Source organism: Dryas octopetala, chromosome 1 (genome assembly GCF_963921425.1).
Source record: "Dryas octopetala chromosome 1, drDryOcto1.1, whole genome shotgun sequence".
In the NCBI taxonomy this organism is placed as follows: Eukaryota; Viridiplantae; Streptophyta; class Magnoliopsida; order Rosales; family Rosaceae; genus Dryas; species Dryas octopetala.
This window is the reverse complement of record NC_141366.1, coordinates 15,466,010-15,488,406: the sequence shown is the minus strand read 5'-3', so window position 1 is coordinate 15,488,406 and position 22,397 is coordinate 15,466,010. Positions and strand designations below refer to the sequence as shown.

Here is a 22,397-nt window from a genome sequence, read left to right as displayed (position 1 = left end):
AAACTGATGGCTGTTCCTTATCCAAGTCATAAAATTTGATGTCTCAACCTTTATCATGCGTTTCTTATTTCTTGATGCGAATGGTACCCATGTAACCATGTTGCTCATTCTTTGGCACGTTTTGCATTGTCATGTTCTGATTTTAAGCAATGATGTAAAAGAAAAAATTGAGTACTGTAATTGACAACATTTATTTTCATCTTCCAAAACTAACCAATAAATTCTAAAACAATACAGGACCTAAAAATCAAGGCTAAGTGCATCTCCAGATCTCCAATGTCTTGCCTTCTCAAATCCATTGACGCAATTTTCAAAGTCGTCAATGGTTTGGTCAATCTCTTCTTGAGTGTTCATCACAAAGGGCCCAAATTGTATTAGGGGCTCCCCCAAAGGTTCACCTCCAACTAAGATAAATCTAAGGGGTACTTTGGAGGACTTATTCCATACCTCCAAGCCATCCCCAGATCCAAGAAGAAGAATATGGTGGGCTGTCACTGGCAAAGATTTTGAAATTCCAAATATACCCTCCCCCTCTAAAACATACACAAATGCATTCCATGATGTTGGTATTGGTTGCTGAAGGTGAGCTCCTGGTTTCAGAGTGAAGTCCAAGTACATGGTTGGGGTCCTTGTGTAGATTGGTGACTTTGTTCCCAAGGCCTCTCCAGCTATTACTCTAACCTTGACCCCATCTTTTGCAGCCTCTGCTATGTTCTTGCTCAGCATTTCTTGATACTTTGGTTCAATCCTGTGTTTACACAAATTACAGAATGATTAGATAAAGAACTTGTGTCATATTTTTCAGTAAAAGTCATGGTGACCCTGGTTCTGAAAGGAATATTATTAAGGCTAAATCAACTACTATATCAAAGGCTTCATTATTCTTCTAAATTTCCAAAAGTCTAAAGGTGGCAGCACTAGCAATATTTGACTGATCATCACAGAAGATTCCTTCATCACCATGGAATATGAGTAAAAAGGCCCATAGTTTCATAGTATGGGCTAGATATTTAAGGCTGGAATGCACACACATACACACAATGTGCACTAGGTAGCTGCATTCAAAAGCACTTTTTAAAAAGGATATTTCCCATGATGACCAAACATACTCGTCATATGTGAATATTGCATATGCTCATTCAAAAAGTTTGAACCCCATGACAATTTCATTAAGAATATACCGTGAATGTTCTATGTTCTGTTGTTTAAATAATTTTAAAAAAGTTATATTATCAAACTGTCAGTTTTATTATGAATCTGATACGAGAACATTACCAAAAATATATTATGTATATAGGCTTATAATGATCCCCACATGACATCAAGTATATGTCATACAGTCAACTATTACTGTTTTCGAATTCATGGCCAAGGCATATAATTAAATAAAGGGTATACATACATTTTATGTTTGGAGGAGAGGTTTATCCACAACTGTAAACCCTTTTGGGTTCCCTGTGCTGCAGGCATTTCTGAGTGAACCATGCCTCTTCCCGCGGTCATCCACTGTAAGTCACCGGCTCCGATTGTCCCTTTGTGCCCTTCAAAGTCTTCATGTGTGACAGCTCCCTAATGACCCAAACAATTGCATTCAACTAAGGTAAGTGTATCTATCATAAACATAACCTTTAATAACCGGCCCTTATGGCTGGTTTGGTACATTTCTAATAAAAATGGAACTCACTTGTATAGGTCGACACATATATGATACTGAAAATGCAATACAATATCTTTTGAATTTAGCATTAACTTTCACTAAAACTAAAAAGAGCCAGTGCTATTTGACTGATTAATTCTTTACCAGGTCAGATTGAATAATTACACGAGCATGTGAATTACAAAAGAAAAAAGGGGTATTATTATGTTTAGTCCGACTGCCAGAAAGTTCTCAGATAATTATAAGAAATCGACTAGCTGGAAAAGTAAATGATACTGATACACCTTTCCAGCAAATACGTAATTATTAATATTAAAAATATACCTGCAACATGTAGGTCACTGTTTCAAACCCTGCCAAATTCAAATGAAAAGAGAGAGAGAGAAAAAAATTAGAACTCAACCCATTATTAATCTCAATGAGCATAACTAATTACAATGACAGTGATCAATTAATACCTCTGTGTGGATGATCAGGAAAACCAGCAGGAGCAGTAACTGCAATGGCAATGGCAATATTAGAATTTAGAATCTAGCTTTGAAAATATAACAAATACATCCAATGCATTTACATACTCAATAAAGAAACAGAGGAAAAAATAGAGACACCCACCTGAGAACTCATCCAAAACAATAAAAGGATCAAAGTATTTCAGCTCAAACCTGCAGAAATGCAATAACCCATTTACTCAAACATCTCAAATGCCTCAATCTTTCATTCATTAAAAGAAAACAAGACCAAATAATCTAGTAATTACAGTCAATACCTCCCTATGCTCCTTCTAACAATGGCCCCAACTCCTTCATGTTGAGGCCTGGCCAAGAACTTCCTCACCACAAGACGAGGGTCTCTGAGAACACTTGAAACTTCTCTCTCAGGCATATTGTATATTCTCTGTATGATCACAGTCTTAAACTTTGATTGAAATTGCTGCAAATGTGAGGAGAAAAGAAGGATATTTATAGCTGTATATATAGTGATCAGAGACAGAGGACTTGGAGAGAGAAAGTTGGTATAACACATTTTTGTTGGAAGGTCAAAGTGAAATTTTGTTGGCGGCCAGTAAGACCCACACGGGAAAGAGCAAAGAGCTAATTGCTTGAGCTCCAGGGACTTTATTGTACCTCAGTGTATGACGTCAGCATGGCGTTGTGATGATGTTGTGTGCCATCGATGAGAGAGAGAGCTGTTTGCATGAATGCCACGCCAGCTTTTTTATGAATGTCTTGGTCAACGCCATTATTTTGAGGGATAGACAAAGTCATGGCCTTACTGGCCTATATGGGCTTCATGCATGGGTCATGCTTATGCAAACTTGATGTCGGTTCACGAAAAAGCGATTTGGCTTCCCATCAAAGAACTTCATGCAGGTGGTTCTATCTTTTCGTTGAAGTTGAAGTTGCAGTAGGTTATTATTATTATTAATTATCATATAATTGGAAGAAATTTTCAGGATTTTTTTCCGGAAAACATTCAAATTTGAAACATCTTCAATATTATTGAGAGACATACCACTAAATTAATATTTATTATATTTTTCATTGTGTTAAATGATATGTCTGAAATCTGGATTTAGGCTAATATAAAGAGTCATTTTTTCTTATTATCAAATCTTAACGTGTGCAAAAACAACTCATTAGAATTAAAAAAATGATTCACTTAAATTCTCACATACCCAATATATCGAGTGGTATAAAGCATGCATGTGTGGTCACTCCACCTAAGACCTAATTTGGGAGTGACTTTTGCATCGAAAATAAAATGCCATAAGAATCCAAGTATTTCATGACCATCTCTATAGATATATACACTTTTTAATTAAAAAAAATGTCATTTCTTGTATAAACAAACATAGAGAGCCGATCGGAAAAACCATTCTTATACTTGAACATGACGGTGTGAATCGTGATGTGTTAGTCTCATTAATAACAGATCACTCTTTAAAAGATGGTTGCGTTGCATATGTGCATATGCATGTTTATTTCCAACCCATTTCCTAGAAAGGTGATATTCTTAAATAATGGAAAAGTGATCCCTTTGGCCAAAAACACTCCCCTCTCTCTTCCCTCTTCTCAAATTCAAGACTTGTGCACAAAAGATATAGATTCATAAAAATGTAGAGCGTTATTTGCTCATACTACTTAAGAAGTTGTTTAATTGTTTAATTTTGTGAACTGTTTTGGTATCTATTGAACTAAATTGTAGTTTTACTTGCAGTGGTACAGTTCAATAACTTTAGATCAATAATTATAATTTTTAAATGCATTCCATGTGTTGACATGAAAGATGCTGTACAGATATACTTGTTCACATAGTATGCTAGATTATTGAAATGAATTTCACTTTGGAGTTTAATTTAATAATCTTTAAAATGAATTAATGATTCCCAATTTAAACTGAATTTCATCACTACAAATCATTATTTTACCTTTAGATCAATTTATTGCAATAAAATTAAAATGAACATTACCACTGTAAATGCTCTAATAGTCATTTGTACTTATGCGAGAAAAAATACACTTATGTAAAAATATGAGAATTACACAAGAAAGCGTGAGCGACCTTTCTTTAAAAGTGTAGTATAAATTACAAAAATAAAAAATGATTTTGTTGTAGTATTCTCCTAATAATTCTGGGTTGTGGTCCTTGTGGAAGAGGGAAGAGGCCCTCAATGAACACCATAAAAAATATCTAATCCCAACATCTAAACGATTGTACTAATTACTGTTCAATTGCGTGTCAGAAAGTGGACTCATTAATCATTAATGTGAATAATATTGGTGTGACGAGTCTTGATTAAGAGTTAAGACCACAATTTCAAGTCATTTGATGAGAAAAGTAAATTATAACAACCTTGGGTTACTGACATCATTGATACAAAAGCATGACGCCGGACAACCGCTGCGTGATATATAAGAGGACTAGAGGAGTGAAAAACAGAAAAGGTGAGTCAAAATCAAAGGTGACGAGTCTCAGTTTAAATTATACTAATCAATGCAAAAACGTGTAGACTTTGAGTTTTGAAACCATTGAAACACAACAGATCATGAGATAAAATCAGATGTGATGTATTGTGTGTGAATGTATTTTCTTTTTTCCTGATGATTCAAACATTACAAATCATGATGCTTGCACTTTCTAATTAAAAAAGAGTGAATTACACATAGATACTTCAAGTTTACATAATTTTTTACTTGAGTACCCTAATAAAAAAAATTTGCATAGACGTACCTCAACTACCATTTTTAAACATTTAAGTACTTTCGTTAACTTTTTCGTCTAGAAAGTCGTTAAGTGTTGACGTGGCATTCTGATATGGCTTTAAAAAAATGTCCCGTGGACAAAAAAGGAAATAAAATAAAATAAAAACTAAAAAAATTAAAATCCTAAATAATTAAAGGGTTAATTTCATTTATATACATCAACTATATATCACTTATCAACTGGTTACCTCTGGTTCAAAAACTTTCATTCGGGTAGCTCAACTTCAATATTTCGTCAACTTAGTACCTCTGTTAGTCTGACCGTTAGGAAAACCGTTATTTGCATACGTGACATATGTGGACCCCACTATTAAATATTGACTTGGCATTTAAAAATAGCCACGTAAACCAATATTAATAAAAAATTAATAAAACTTTGAAAATGATATAAAATATTAAAAAATAATTGAATTTAAAAAAACAGAACAAAAAAAAAAAAACCCAGAAAATCAGAAACCCAGCGTCCCCACTGCCTCCCCCGCATAGCCGCCCAACCTACCCACCTCCCTCCCCCACTCTGGCCACCGGCCGAGAATCTCCTCCCTCCGCCTCCCCTGCACAACCACCCAACTAGTACCTCTCTCACCGACCGCCGCCTTCCCCCCTGCGTTTGGATGCCCAGAAAATGCAAAAACAAAGATGTGGTTGCGTTTCGGTGGGGCCTAGGGAGGGGGAGGTGAGTGCAATTGGGTTTGGGGGAAGGTGGGTGCGACGGGTTGGGGGGCAGGAGGGTGCGACGGGGGTTGGGGCGGTGCTGGGTGGGGGAGACTCGGATTGGGGAGGGGGGAGGAGGATGCAATGTGGGGTTGGGGCGATGCTGGGTGAGGGCGAATGGGGTTGGGGAGGGGGGAGGTGGGTGCGACTGGTTGAGGGGGAGGGTTGGGTGACGGGGAAAGGCTAGGTAAGGGGGTGGGGCTGGGGAGGGAGGTGGGTGGGGGCGAATGAGGCTGGGAAGGAGGGAAAAGGTGCGACTGGGTTTGGGGGGAACGGAGGTTGGAGGGAGGAGGGTGCGACAGGGGCTGGGGTCGAGGCTAGGGGTTAAGAAAGACGTAGGGGGGAGGGTGGCAGTTGGTGAGAGAGGCAACAGTTGGGTGGCTGTGAGGCAGGGGGAGAGGGGGTTGGTCGGGGCTGGGTCTGAGGGGAAGGGTGGCTGCAGGAGGGAGGGGCTGACTGGGTTATTTTTATTTTTTTCTTTGTTTTTTTGTTTTTTTATTTAATTCTTTTAGTTTTTTTTAATAATTATTTTATTTTTTATTATTTTTGTCCACATGACATTATTTTTAAGTCATGTAAGAGTGCCACGTCGACACTTAACAACTTCTCGAACGAAAAAGTTGACGAAAGTACCTAAGTGTCACAAAATGGTAGTTGAGGTACCTCTGAGCAACCTTTTTTTGTTGGAGTACTTAGTTGAAATAAAGTGTATACTTGTGGTATCTGCGTATAATTTGCCCATTAAAAAATATTTGGAAAGAGCACAACCTCCTTCACAAATATATTGTTCTTTTTTGTCTTTTCATTTCATGTATTAATTAATTTTTATATTTATTTAAAATAAAAAGATAATAAATATTCGTTTGTCAAACGGGGAATGAGGAGATGCTCCTTTCCAGAAAGCATTGTCCCTTTTAATCTTTATCAATTATCATAATGAAATTTGTTGTTGCTTCACGCTTTTTAATGGCTTTTCTATTTTATTTTAGAAATTTTACATGCCGGAAGGAAAAATAAGGACTGAAAAGAAAAAAAAAAAAAAAAAAGATCGAGATGCTAGAAATAAGAAGAATATGAGAATATGAAACATAAAATGAAATTGAAAAGACAATTTCAAATAGTTTTTCTTTTTCAAGTTTCTGTTTCATGTATTCTCTTTCATTTCTTCATCACCTCTTTCATTCCTCATTTCTCCCATATATTTTCCCGGTAATATAAATTAAAACCAAAAACCAAAGTATTATTAAACAGGCTGTAAGCATTTCCTTGTTGTTTTTTGTTATTGTTTTCCCTTTCTTTATGAGTCATTGACAAACTTATCTAAATATGTACTAGGGAGGGTTACAGAGACCCATTTATAAATGTAAGGCCCCCAATCTAGCAGGTCTCTTTCTAAGGTTAATGAGGTTTGTACCGACTCCTTGCTTTGTTCTGCTTGCCAAATACAGTTTCAACAATTAAGGTGATGAGAAGAAGTCAGCAGCATTTAGTCCTAAACCACCCATGAACACAGCCCTCTTCAAATCAAGTAACAGAATCAGAAGTTCAAAGACAACTCAACAAGAGAGTGTCACAAATAATGGTACTGCTTCCCCCAAGAAACAAAGTGAAAGATGAGAAGCAAGAGCACCAAAAGCAAATACAACCATAGTAAATAACTGAATTAAAATTACACATTTTGGATGGTAAGATAAGAATCAATAACACACTACACCAGTATGCAACTATGAAAAATAAAATCTATTGAGAGAAGTTTTCATGGGAAAGGGATTTAATAAATCCATCTGAAGTGATGTTTTTCCTCTTTAAAAACTGGGAGTACCAATGAGCAGAGGTTTTGGGTTGTCTTTTTAAATCAGGGTCATCTAAATCAACAAAGTACAGACCGAAGCTTGATTCATAGCCGTCCAACAGCTCAAGACAATCCAAGAAGGACCATGTAAAATAACCTCTGGTGTTTGATCCATTCCTTCCAAATAAAATATTTCATAGGGTCAATTAGAAATTGACAACAAGTACTAGTTGTCAAATTATGTCTTTAAGGAAAAAAACAAATCTCTCAAGGAAGAGAAAATAAAGATCATATCAGATGGTTAAAGACTGACAAGGAAAACTTATTTCATACCTGCACTTCAAATTTTATGTTGTCACTAGGCTTGCTACTTTTTTTCCCAAGTAAGATTTTTAAGTTTAATTTTTGCAATCAAAATATTAACTTTAACTTATCAAGAAATACTGCCTCATAAGATTTTCCTTTTGTGAAATATGGCTGAAATATCCACCGCATAATCATATATCTATTGGCTTAGGTTAAATTGTAGTTTACAGAAAGAAAATAGATATACCTTACAGCATCAAGCACACTCCCGATGTGTCCGTGCAAATATTTTACCCTAGGCCAGTCCTCCAATGTTGAATTGCGTCGAGTCCCTAGACCTAAGATACATATGATGCCAGATTTTTCCATTTAGATGATGCAAGAGATAAAAAATAAAAGAATGAAAGACACTTAAGCAGCTAAAGCCACTACTACATTGTAAGAGCCAAAATTTAAGCCCAAGGAACAAGAAGTATTTGAAAGGGAAATTGAAGCAAAATATGCAGTGCATGATTCATAGACTTAGTTGATTGATCTCCTCATTCTTAATTGAAGCAAAATCGGCAACTACTCTACGAAAATTGGAATTGAAAAGAATGCAATGTACAACTATTCCATATGCAATGTGAATTTAATTTGATTCCAAATGAATGCTTCTTCCACCAATGGCTCTATACTTTGGTACTGCTAAGTAATTGTTCTCTATTGAACTGCAGAATGCTAGAATAAATGATGAATGCACAATCATGCAACTTATTTTAAGGACAAAACAATCATGAAAGTCAAAATTTAATCTTATAGAATTGAGTTCTATTTCATTCCTGAAAAAAAGAAGGTATTATATTTCACAACAAATCTACTCTACCACTACTTTAAATAAAATTTCACTATTAAAGGAGCAGAGAGAAATATAGATATAGAGAAAGAGAGAGAGAGAGAGAGAGAGAGAGAGAGAGAGAGAGAGAGAGAGAGAGAGAGAGAGAGAGAGAGAGAGAGAGAGAGAGAGAGAGAGAGAGAGAGAGAGAGAGAGAGAGAGAGAGACCATTTTCATGGATGTATGTAGGGGGATTGCCATAATTTTGCTTGAGATATTCCATCAGTCCTTGCAGGCCCCAGGGGGTTACTGGATACTGAATCAAACAAACTGATCACTAATGCACTGAAATTACCTATAAGTAAACCAGCACTATATTTTATGTTTGAACTTCTACCTCAGACACTGATGAATTACTTTGAAAAGCTGCACATTTAAAGAAACTTCATCAGCTAATGCAATTATATCCTGTCTAAGCAAGACAATTTCCCCTCAAGTGACTAACACACTAATGCTGCAAGAAAATGATGAAAATTTAATAAAACATGTCTCGGTCAAACCATGACAATTAATACTCTAGAGAAAAGTTAACCTTGCAAGGGAATAGAGCCAGAACTATTTGATAAACCTTATATTGTTATGAGAATCAACAACTTTGAGTGTTTTCTTAATCAAGTTATCAAACATAATTAGTTATAACTACAAAAGTACTTTGCGCTTAAAATATGTCTAAATCTTAAGTATGAAACGCTTTTCACTAAACAAGCATAGTAAAGGCAAGTTTCAGACTGCCATTGATTCATAATATTATCTCCAATTCTAAAAGTTTGGCACTAAAGATACCTAGTTTTGTAGAACATCCTTAACTTGAATGAATTTAGTGTATGTGTATGTTAGTTGAATCTAGTCTATACATGTGCAGAAATCATACGTATTAGCATTGCTGCCACGTCCATTTTGAAGTCCCTGTTTTCCATCTTTAGGCTGCTGGAGTAGTCCTTGACGTTCATTGTGTAATAATAATTAAATCCTAGGAAGTCAAATGAACCCTTAACACTTCTGGATTCAAGACTGGTGAAGGCAGGAATTCTTGAGCCAGCATTCTTTTTCATGACATCAGGATAATCTCCAAACACCAAGGGATTCAAAAACCTACAACAAAAATTAGACACATAGGGATTAGAGGGGTGCTGACATTACATTTCAGACTAGTAGAGAGAGAGGAGGGGGGGGGGGGGGGGATGGGAGGATGTCACCCACTTTCTTACCAACCAATATAGAAGTCATGGGCTCTTTGAGTGGCAAGTTCATCTTCAGTGGTTTTTGTTAGAGGAACAAACCAGAAGGCAAAGAGATTGATCCCTATAAATCCATGTTGATTGTCCTGTGTACCCAAATTTCTCTACAGTGAGCAACCTATATATTTTCTTAGCTTTAATGGTTTTCTATTCTCAAATTAAAATATGAAGTCCTAAGTGAAATGCAAAACAAGTAGTGGTGAAGCTCTTGACTATTCGATGCTTTAATGGCATAAGATAATTGATTGAGTTGTTAATTATCAGAACGAGCACAGTGATTGAAACGCTTGACAGGGGAAGGCTTCATATTACCTGGTACCTTTCCTTGTACAATCTAGCAGCTGAGGCATGAGCTAACAAGAAATGATGAGCTGCTATGTATGGCTCAACTGAGGAATTACCCCTAGAGCAGTTGACACCGAATGGAGGTGAACATCGCTGTGGTGGAAGAAATCCACTATCATAACCCCCAAGTACAAAAATATTAGCCTCATTCATAGTAGTCCAATGTGAAACTCTATCACCAAACTTTTTGAAGCACTCGTCTGCGTATGCAACAAAGTCTTTTCTGCATCCACATAATAGCTCCATCATGTTCATTGCCCTATTTACTTCTTGTGGCATTAAATGTAATGACAAAAGTTAAGAAGAATACACAATCTTTCGACTAACCCATCCTCCATACTGATCTTCAAGTGCCTGTGGGAGATCACTGTGGTGTAAAGTAATATGTGGTTGGATTCCTGCTTGAAATAAAGAATTTATCAACAGAGGGAATTATTAGATCAGAGCACATTGGGAATGATATTTCTTGCTTTAAGAGTATAGCCACTCCCAAAATGCCAAGGAAACAGCAGTATCTTAATAATGATAGTAACCATGGCTTATCAGTTCATCAATAAGATTGTTGTAATACTGTAGACCCTTTGGATTGACAGGTCCTCTTCCATCTGAAAATGGAAATTGAATCATGTAAGTGCGAGAAGAGGAACCAGAAATCACTTCCTTTTTGTTATATATGAGTAACATTTGGGTGACCATACTTGGGATAAGTCTTGACCATGAGATGGAAAATCTTAATGCCTCTAAACCAGTATCCACCATGAGCTGGACATCTTCCTGCAGGAGTTTGAATAAATCTGATCATGCATAAACCATGTGCCCACTACAGTAATAGTTGCTAAGATCATGAGTATCATGATTACATAACAGTAAATAGTGCAGTATGAGATGGTTTCCTGCAGAACAAAAGAACTACTTGACTTAAAAGCTGTGAATTAGTGAAAGAAAGGATTATAGCCAAAAAACTGAATTAAATTCAACAAGTATAGACCTTGTATTTATGATACTGATCACACGCTACATCTCCATCGGCTCCATGATAATTCCCTGAAAGTTTGAGTTCACCAATTGAAGTAAGTGATCGTAATACATATGAATATGCAAGCAAGTTGGCAATTGTCAAATTTGTCAAATTTCTCTTCTATATTTCTGTTCCGCATTGGCTGGTTAATGTTTTGACAGGACAGAGCCAAGCATGGGTAGAAACAGCTCACACATGCAAATGAGATTGGACCAATGATCATATTAGACAATTATGACCTGTAATATTGTGTTCTCGCACTCACACGGTGGATTATCTGATACACCAGAAATTATTTTTCTTTTCATATAAAAATAATATACTTATTTTACATTCTGTATGCCTATTTCTTTCTAGGCTCTATAGAACTAAATCAAAACGCTGGTGGTATAACTTTTTTCAACTAATCTAAACTAATCCACTCCATTTTTATTCATAAAATACTTAACCACACCTTCACCTTCATAATCAAGAAAACCAAAACACCATTAAAATTAGGAATAAAAGGCTGACCAGCATGCGCAAAGGTGTCCAATATGCTTGGGGTCCTCCCATCTTGGTCTGCAGCACCTTCCACCTTTTCAAGTGAATTTTTGAAGCCAACCCAATAACCCCATTCAGCATCTTTCAATTCTTGTTCCAAATTTTGTTTCTTCCAAGAAGAATATACCATAAAAAAAAAAAAAAAAAATTAAAAAAGGAAAATTAGAAAGGACCTGATAAGCAGAGGAGGAGGCACCAAACACAAAGCCGGGTGGGAAGTCATCTCTGCTAAAGTTATCATCATCAGCGCCTGAACTTGAAAAAAGATTTATAATAAGAACAAAGCAGAGCAAAACTGAAACTCTCAACATTAATTCCAACTTTTCACTCCCACTGCTTAATGCTTATGCATGCCAAGTTCTCCTCGTAACTTTAATTTATTGGTGCCAGTGCCACAACTCTTAAAAGCCAGACAAAGATATTTATTTTTTGGTCATCCCCAGCCAAAGATATTTGGGTGGTTGCGCTTTAGTTATCCACAGTAACCTACTATTTTGAAAGAGTATTTTCTGTTAAACCCCTCATTAGCGTTGGCTTTTGGTATTTTGAAAGAGTTGCATTGGTATCAGTATTTACTATTTAGAATTTTTTTTTCTTTCTAATTTTGGACCCTCACATTTTTCATTTTTAGATTAAAATTTGCCCAAATAACACTTTCCATAGTCACATGATATTTTGATAATTTCATTTTCATAATTTTAATACACTAACAATTTAGTTTAAATTATTTGCTCCGTTGGAATTGAAGATAAAATTCTAAAGTGACAACATGTAAAACGGATCTCTATCTTCAACTAATTGGCAAGTTGACAAAAAGGTTGAATCATCTTAATCGATCATTTTAAGGACAATTTCTCTAAATAAAAGTGGGGCTTATTAGCTTATATAAGTAAGTTTGACTTCAATGAAAGAGCTCGTTTATAAAATATTCAAAGATCGGCATAAATATCTTTATTTTTTTTGGATGTTTTAAGCATAAATATCTTTTTTATTTAGATATTATTTAAATAGTTAAAGATCGGCATAAGTAGGGGTGGGCATTTAAACCTTGCATCGGAAAAACCGACCGGACCGCACAGGTAAAAAATTGATAAAAACAATGTTGACAGAAAAAAGTCAACATTGGGACCAAACTGGACAGGACCGGTTCAATTCAATTCCAATTCCGGTTTCACACTTCACAAAATCGGATTGGACCGGACCGGACCGGATAATTAATATATATTAGTTTTTTTATACATATTTAATATTTATATAATTTTTATACACATTTTTACATACATTTTAGATAATAAAATTAATATTAACCTAGCTATATTTTAGACCCTAAAATATATTTTATATACCCTAAACCCTATAACCCTAATTGAAAGTTGAAAACTTGAAACCCCAATTAAGTCACATAGTCAACTATAACCTCATACCCTAATACAATTATAACCATATGCCCTAAACTATATTAATTACTCTATACATATATAAGTAATAAGTATATAATGTATATAACGTATACAAGTATATAACCCCAATTGAAAGTTGAAAACTTGAAACCCTAATTAGACTCAGAGTCAACTGTAACCCTATACCCTAATACAATTATAACCATATACCCTAAACTATATTAATTACTCTATACATATATAAGTATATACAGGCTCCTTCTGTTGAGGTATACCTCAACTTATTTATGTTGAGGTATGACCTTGTTGGGGCCCACACGAGTCGTTTTGTATCGATCCGAACCGTTCGCAAGGATGATCTTCATTGATAGATCATCCTTGCAAAAAATTAGCCAAATCAGAAATCATTTGCCTATCTAACTTTGATAAAACAAATGGACGGTTTCATCGAAAATATTTGGTTCGTCCATTTATTTGATCAAAGTTAGATAGGCAAATGATTTCCGATTTGGCTAATTTTTTGCAATGATGATCTATCTATGGAAATGTAAAAAATGAACGGTTCGGATCGACACAAAACGACTTGTGTGGGCCCCAACATGGCATACCTCAACATAAATAAGTTGAGGTATACCTCAACAGAAGGAGCTTGTAAGTATATAACCCCAATTGAAAGTTGAAAACTTGAAACCCCAATTAGACTCATAGTCAACTATACCATAATACAATTATAACCATATACCATAAATTATATTAATTACTCTTTACATATATAAGTAATAAGTATATAACCCCAATTGAAAGTTGAAAACTTGAAACCCCAATTAAACAAATTACAATTTACAATTAGTCAATTACACATAAACTGTTAAATTAAACACACAATGACACAAACAAATTACAATTACACACAAACAGTCAAATACGGTCAAACTCAAACAGACAAACACCCAACCCACCTAGCCACTCTCTCAGACTTCTCAGTTCTCACTTTCTCAGTCAAGTCGCGACACGATCTCATTTCAGACTTCTTCTCAGGTCTCACCCAGTCACTCAGTTAGCTCTCGATATGCTCATTCACCGACCCAGACTTCATTTCTCACTCTCTCAGACAGTCAGACTTCTCACTTTCTCACCGACCCAGCCAGCTCTCGATCTCTCACTTTCTCAGCACCTCTCGATCTCTCACTCTCTCAGCGCCTCTTAATCTAGCTCTCGATTTCTCACTCTCTTAACGCCTCTCGATCTCCCCTCTCAATCTCGATTTTGGAGAAAGATGAAGAGAGATTTGATCCATGAGCTATGGGTCTGTGAGAACCGTCATTTTCACATAGTCACAGACTCTCATCTCTCGTCTCTCATATCTCACTCTATTACAGTATTATTGATTTTGGGTTAGAGGTTTGATTTAGGGTTTGGTTTGGGGATTTAGGGTTTGATTTGGGGTTAAGGATTTACTAATTTTGAGTTAGGGGTTAGGGATTTACTGATTTTACAGTAAAGTCAACTGATTGTTGTTGTCAAATCCGATTTGGGTTTTGTTTTTCATTAGAAACTTTTCTCTGGGATGTATGTATTCAATCAAATGGTGTTTCAATGTCGAATTTTACAATGGTTTGTTTCTTCATTTCTTGGTTGATTTGGGGTTGTGAATTGTGATGTGATTGTGAATCTGTTTGGTGGCTTGGTGCAGTGCAATTTTTGGTTCAGCCCCAAACAATGCACCAGACCAAACTAGAACTGTTACAGTTCAGTTTGGTCCAGTTCTGGTGCAAAACATACAGTTCTTAGCACCGGACTGGATAACCTCCACCAGTCTAGTGCACGATTTAAGGGGAGAATTGGACTAGACTAGACCGTGCCCACCCCTAGGCATAAGGAGCGGACTTATGTGTTTCCAAATTCCAAGGACCAAGACAACAAAATCAGAAACGTCCAAATTTGATTTGATGGTTAGAAGAACTTAGAAGAAACTAATTTCCTTATGATATGTTAGAAAGGAAAAGTCAAAAGAGAAGTCTTCTTTTTATTATTTCAATCTTCATTGATTTATAATTTCCAAAAGTATCCTCCATAACTTAAACACCTTCTTGAACTAATACGCTATCTTTGTGCTCTTATTTTAGTTTACCTTTTTTCTTTTTACTATCTTCTTTTGATTGACTGAATTAGTTATTTGGAAATGTCATACTCATGTTAATTCCAAATGGATGAAAATGAGTATTTCATTTCAGTGTTTGAAAATGTTGGAATTAAATAGTTAATTACGAAGAAATTATTACCATTAATGTTTGTTTTGTCTAAAAAAAAAAAAAAAAAACTTATTTTTCAATTCTACCCTTGTTTATTATAGTTAATATAAAAAATTTTAATTCATAGATGTAATTTGATAAGAAAAATTAGTGCCTAATTTTAAACACCCTACTCACCAAAAAAATTTGTCTAAACCCCCACCCATCTAGAAACTCTTTCAAAACCCCCTAAAACTTATAATCCTAAATTACCCTTCTGACGCATGCTGACGCGCGCTGACGCATGCTGACACATGCTGACGTCACTGTAACTGTATTTTGGTGAAACTGTTTTTTTTTTTTTTTTTTTTTTGGAATTGAAGTTTTTGCTAAAACTCAATATTTCACTAAAACTAAAATCAAACACTGAAATTGAATTTCATTACACTAAAACTGAATTTCAAAAATTCAGTTACACTGAAACTGAATTTCAAAAATTCAGTTACATTGAAACTGAATTTCAAAAATTCAGTTACACTGAAACTGAATTTCAAGAATTCAATTACACTGAAACTGAATTTCATAAATTCAGTTACACTAAATTGAAGAATTCAGTTATGAATTCACTTACTGAAACTAAATTAAGTGATGAAACAATTACACCTCGACTAAAATGCAATTACACCTTAATTAAAAAACAATTACACCTTTACTAAAACAATTACACTTCACTAAAACAGTTACACCTTTACTGAATTCCGTTTCACTAAAAAGAACACAGCAACCTTATAAAAAAAAAACCAACAATACAACAAGTCATTGAGATGAGAGGAGTAGCCAACAATACAACATCATCCGATCACCTCACGCGCGACGAGTAAACGACAGCCGCCACTGCCTCGATCTGTTTCTACCTGCAAATTTGATTCATCATATTTCAAAACCATAATTTCATTCAAAATTCATTTAAAACTCATGTTTCACGAGCTGAAACTGTTTCACGAGCTGAAACTGTTTCACGAGCTGAAACTGTTTCACGAACTGAAACTGTTTAATCAATAAATGTAAACTAAAACACAGAACACAAAACGCAGAACACAGAACTCAAACATTTTTGGAGCAACACACATTTACAACAATACACAGTTACAACAACACACAATGAGGTTCGATTTGGGGTTTTTTGATTCATCAACAATTGGTCCAATCCAAACACATAGAATTGAAGAGTACAATGAGGAGCAGAATATTAGTACCTGACTCGACGGAAATGGATGCCGGAAAACAGAGATCGCCGGCTTCTCTCCTTCGAAACGGCGGACTTAGGGGTCGTCCAAATCTTCCGAGGGCACCAGTGGACTTAGGACGACGAGAGGAAGCCATCCATGACGGTCCGACACCTCTTCGTCGCCGAAACTGGCGGATCTCCGGCGAGGGAGCTCGGGTCTGCCTAGACCCGATCCGGCGTGGACGCTAGCTTTCATGGCGAGTGGAATACAGGGGGAGGAAGAGGGAGGAGAGACGAGAAGATCGGGACTGGTATCGCCGGCAACCGTCGCCGGACGACGGAGCAAGCACCGGGGACAGCCATGCGGAGAGAGAGAGAGAGAGAGAGAGAGAGAGAGAGAGAGAGAGAGAGAGAGAGAGAGAGAGAGAGAACGTACAGAACTCAAAGAGACAGAGAGAGAGTCTGAGTTGAGTGATTCTAACCCCTATTGTGTTATAATCAATGGGATAAATTAAAAAAGGGTAAAACTGGAACATTAAAAAAATATGGGTCAAACTATTAGTTGACTAGGGGGTTTTGGGAGAGATTAAATGTCCAATAAGGGGTTGGAAAATAGTTTTATTAAGGATGAAGGTTTATAAATAACCAAGTTCAAACTTGGGGGTTTTAAATAGTTTTCACCATAAATTTTTTATCAAATAATGAGAATTGCAAATCCCAAAAGGCCCAAGTTTCTCTTCATGGTATCTCATATATCCGAAAAAGCAAAACAAGTACAATAATCATATATATATATATAGGCTTATTCACACTATTGCCCCCTGTAAGATACACTTTTTTTCACTTTGCCCCCTGAAACTTAAATCCTCTCAGTTTGCCACCTGAACTTCACAAAGTTGTTTCAAAAGACCCTATGCCGTTAACTCTGTCAATTTTTCCGTTAAAATAGCTGACATGACACCTATATGGCATGAGTGAGACCCTTTTTTAGTTATGTAAGATCCATGTAGACAAGCAAAATTATAAAAAATTGACATGGATCTTATTATTTTTAGTTTAAAAATTATTTTTTTTGTCCACATGGATTTTACATAACTAAAAAAGGGTCTCACTCATGCCATATAGGTGTTACGTCAGCTATTTTAACGGAAAAATTGACAGAGTTAACGGCATAGGGTCTTTTGCAATAACTTTGTGAAGTTCATGTGGCAAACTGAGAGGATTTAAGTTTCAGGGGGCAAAGTGAAAAAAAGTGTATCTTACAGGGGGCAATGGTGTAAATAAGCCATATATATATTAATATGTGTGTGTGTACTTACTGAGCATGATAATGAAACCTTATACTCATTCTAAACCCCCAAATTCACCATACAGGGCCTTTAGCTTCTCATCGGGACATTTTTCATTTTCTGTAAGTCTCACCCAATAGCCCTCGATCCTTTCGCTATTCAACAATCCTATGCATGGAATCAAACTCATTGTGACGGGACGGTGTTTCTCTTCCTCCTCCTCTTATTCGGTGTATGGTGGGCAGTGATTGTTTAGCATGTGGCTCTTGGAATGTTCGCATGTGTTAAGCGAAGTTGAATAGGTGTCGTTCTAATTTAGATTTGTAAGCTTGTCGTTTTGTGATTGAATGGGATTATGATTGTGTACACTTTCAGATAAAAAAAAAAAAAACAGAAAGGACAATGCATTAATGGTCATAATATAACTAGTTTATGTGTTATAATATGAGTGAATATTATTAATACTATACTCTATTAATATAAACACATCGTCCAATAATACCCTTACACGTAGGATTGATTATATCACGTAACGGTATATTAGTTATATCCTATAATTTTTCCCAAGTTGGTGGAGAGGACAATTGGAATTATGGAAATGGAGTGAATTGAGTTTTTAACAAATTAAGTTAGTTAGTTGTTTGTTATACACTACAACACAATACTTTTGACATTAAAATTTATTGATTACTCAATTGTTTTAGTTCACATGCAGCTGATTATTCTATAATTATTTTAGGTCCTAATAATATCAAGTTGGTCCTAATTCTATAATTATTTTAGGTCCTAATAATATCAAGTTGGTCCTAAAATACACACTGCATGTATATATTAACCACATCAAGAAAGCATACCGAATTTAAAGCTAGTAATTAATTTATAGTTTTCCATCATATAACAAACCAAATGTTCAAAGCCTAATTCAGAGGAGCCATGAATATTCCACTATTTAAAGCTTTCTGTTGTTTCTGAGTTTCCATTGGGGTTTTCACATTTGTTGCCAATCCAATCGTCTGAAGAAATCTTATTACGTACCAAGTAAAATCGATCTGCCATAATTCCAAGCCATGTTGAGCTGAGTACTCAAAAGCATGCATGGTGATTATTATGCCAACCATCTCCAAATCCAAGTATTCCCAACCACCTACGTACATAGTTGAATATACATATAGATCGATTATATCCATAGAACATTTAATACATACCGATTTTCATTTATCAGTGAAGAAATATATATAGTAGAATGTTGAATAGCTACAATACCAATTGTTTCTAGACATATCACCCGTGTTCTATGCTTGTATTTACTAGCATTGTGATGTGGAAAACAAATGCCGCCCTCACCCCCTGCAACGATAAGGATTTAAACTTAAAGATCTTTAATAATTCTTTAATATATAAGGAGTCTTTATTTTGAAAAGTAAGGATATATCATATCAGAGAATAATTATTTTATATATATAATCGTAATGGTATAAATTCTGATGAAGAGGAAATACCGCCCTCACTCCTGCACCAACAACTTTTACCAACTTTAATTATCCATTTACTAATTAACCGAATTCATGCATGCATATTTGGTTTACCACTTACGTACATCAATCAGAAGGTATAGGTCGATCTATACCACTTTTGGTTAGAATATCATGCATGCGCCATAATTAATAATTCTTTAAAAGCAAGAAGAAGAAAAACAGTAGTATATATGCTATCTCACCAATCCCCAAGCCAAGAAAGGAAGTCCACCCACATCATATAGTAAACTTCCAGGGAGTACTACAACTGAATGTAGAAGGTGAGTACGATGAAGAAACTTATAGAACCATGCTTTTCCAAATCTTCAACGTTCTTTAGCCCACGGCCGTACTGCAAATTTCTCATTTAAAATTCAACGAAATAAGTGTGGTAAAAAAAAAAAAAACACACACACAACGAAACATAGCTAGGGATATAAGAGATCGGTTGAGTGTTTTTAAGTTTTTTTACTTGCTCAAATCGAGAACGGTTATCAAGGAGCCAACCCATGTAACTGAACCAGAAACCTTTAATGGGGCTGTGAACTGATGATGTTATCGGTGTGCTCACCCAATTAATCAATTGGACTACCCTACAACCCAAAACAATCTATAATTAGGCATGCACAAACATGCATTATTCTCACAAAAAACTGATTATTAATATATACAAAACCACAAATGTAACCTAATTAACAAGCTGAAGTAAAACTTATATTTAAATGGAAGTGAAATACTCGACTCATATTTTTTGTGCTGATATATATTTACGCTCAAAATGATCTCGTTTTGGAGTTTAAAAACTAAGCGTCTTCAATTTAGAGTTTATAATTTTGTACTTAAATTGAAATGGTAATTTAAAACAACAAAATTTTAGACATAAATAAATCTCCAGAAGATCTGGATCAACCCGGCCATTAAAATGTGATTCTCGATCGCAATCAATTAAATTTCACACACACATATATATATATATATATTGAAAATTATTGTATATATACCTGAAGTGAGAGAACCTCGCAATAGGCAAACAAGTACTGAAGCCATTTTGGAAGCTTCAAAGAGTCACTCCTAAAATCGTCACAATATGCAGTGCGGTACGTGGCCACCCAAAACGCACCCCAGTTGCAATGAAACGGCGCCAATACGCAAAGGCAATGTGCACTCAGTATCTCACCCGCTATGAATAGGTCCAGTAAAACCCACTCGTCCGACTTCATCAGAAACTCTCTCTCTCTCTGCTTGGTTCTAAAATACGTATGAAATTAAATCAAATAATATTTTCGTTTTTGTTTTTTTAAGTTTGGAATATGAAAATGAAGGAAGTTGGCCATTATTTATAGATAAACATGTATAACATGAACTGCATGATTAGTTAGATGTCGTTGGCACCGCCTTGAGTGGTGGGATATCGATCTACTAGAAAACCCCCATGCATATCGATATGCATGTGTAATGTGTTCAATTTGTCCAATTTTGTAGTAGACAATGATCCAAGCCCTTATTTCCAAACCACAATTGGAGAAATGCTATTATTTTTATTAGTAAAATGTATATATTTGCAGCTTGATCATTAAAGTCCTCGTATGTTAACTATGTACGTGATCGAGTACTATGTTTACCAGAAAAGTATGGTCTTTTGGTTTGGTACCACATGCTGAGATGGACATGCCACGTCATTCAATACATGTATCCAAAACTGTATATATATATCTGAGTACTCAAAACCTTCCAGGCCGACTTACTCCCTACTAGCTAGTTTCTTCACTCTGTTGGCCTTCTCTATCTCTCCTTCTATTCAGTATTCATACACCGAGCATTGAATAATGTCTAATAGTTTATATACAGCTTCTAATTAATTAACTTCTACAACTACATATATGTGCGTGCACGCGCGCGATTATTCGTTTGGTCTGATGGAACTTTATGAATGAACTCTTTCGAATTAACAATTTCGGGTTTTTCACTATGGAGAATGAATGCTTTAATATTGTCAATATAATGGCCAATTGTCGGATTCCTTTTCTCCTCAAGATGGTTAGTCAAGGGGTTGCTGTTTCTTCATCCCATGGCAACGCTTGTTCTTGAGCGTCGCGCTTTTTGGGCTCGCAGTTGGGAGGTTAATTCGTTTGTCTCATATTTATAACCCAAAAAAAAAAAATGAATGCTTTAATATTCTCTGACTTTTTGGAGTAATAAATGCATCATGCATATTAATTATAAATTTCCACTTTATTTCCGTTATTTAACTCAAGAGCAAAATACATATAAAAAATAAGAAATGGGCCTAAATCAAAATTTTTTTTTAAAAAAAAGTCATGAATTTGAATCTATGATCAACTACACTTTTGGGTTGGAATCTAAAATTATTCGGACTCTTATAACTTACATGCCAAGTATTATCTTTGGGCCCAGCATTCCAAGGACCTGATCGTTTGCCATAGTATTTAGTGCGAACCTTCATTTTTTCGAGTTCGGCCACATACTTGGGCTTTCTGTTTATGGCTAAACTCTCAGTATTTTTTTGTTTTCTTGAACTGAATTTATACACCATATATCTCACAGTACCAGTAGAAATACGATCATAGTACAATTGTAATAAGACCATAGTTGGAAATGACCCAAGCTAGGCATATAGTAGTATTTTGTAAGGAATGTCCGATCGATGCAAGAATATCTGCCACTGCATTTGCTTCTCTATAGACATGTTTGTAGAAGTGTACAGATATCTGATAGTATAAACAAGTTTCCATGCAAGAATATCTGCCACCGCATTTGCCTTCAATAATTATGTCAATAATGCTATTTCTCCTACATTTTTTTTTTTTTTTTTCATATTTGTATCTTACCTGATGTGTCATTACTTTATTGGAAGGGTATTTCCTTTTTCTTTTTTAGATTTTATTTTTTAATTTTTAGTGTCCAATGTATGAATGTCATTTTTTCTCACATTTATATCTTACCTTATGTGTCATTACTAGATAG

General features: G+C 35.4%; 2 protein-coding genes and 1 pseudogene across 2 annotated transcripts; all 3 read right to left on the bottom strand.

Moving 5' to 3' along the window:
* Positions 1 to 164: 164 nt before the first annotated feature.
* On the bottom strand, positions 165 to 2,623 carry LOC147298412 (RmlC-like cupins superfamily protein). Its single transcript, XM_086247441.1, has 6 exons — positions 2,424 to 2,623; positions 2,270 to 2,319; positions 2,116 to 2,154; positions 1,982 to 2,010; positions 1,403 to 1,569; positions 165 to 748 (listed from the first exon to the last, which is right to left on the bottom strand). Exons 1-6 carry the CDS (start codon positions 2,537 to 2,539, stop codon positions 241 to 243), a joined length of 909 nt encoding a protein of 302 aa, XP_086103567.1. The 5' UTR covers positions 2,540 to 2,623; the 3' UTR covers positions 165 to 240.
* A 4,496-nt stretch (positions 2,624 to 7,119) lies between these two features.
* On the bottom strand, positions 7,120 to 12,136 carry LOC147298411 (beta-glucosidase 11-like). Its single transcript, XM_086236906.1, has 13 exons — positions 11,924 to 12,136; positions 11,721 to 11,784; positions 11,178 to 11,233; positions 10,888 to 10,963; positions 10,723 to 10,794; positions 10,500 to 10,587; positions 10,157 to 10,412; positions 9,815 to 9,930; positions 9,478 to 9,698; positions 8,944 to 8,972; positions 8,775 to 8,862; positions 7,980 to 8,070; positions 7,120 to 7,603 (listed from the first exon to the last, which is right to left on the bottom strand). The coding sequence occupies exons 1-13, from the start codon at positions 12,059 to 12,061 to the stop codon at positions 7,375 to 7,377; spliced, it is 1,524 nt and encodes a 507-aa protein (XP_086093032.1). The 5' UTR covers positions 12,062 to 12,136; the 3' UTR covers positions 7,120 to 7,374.
* A 6,679-nt stretch (positions 12,137 to 18,815) lies between these two features.
* LOC147298410 (palmitoyl-monogalactosyldiacylglycerol delta-7 desaturase, chloroplastic-like) lies at positions 18,816 to 20,632 on the bottom strand (annotated as a pseudogene).
* Between the last annotated feature and the right edge of the window lie 1,765 nt (positions 20,633 to 22,397).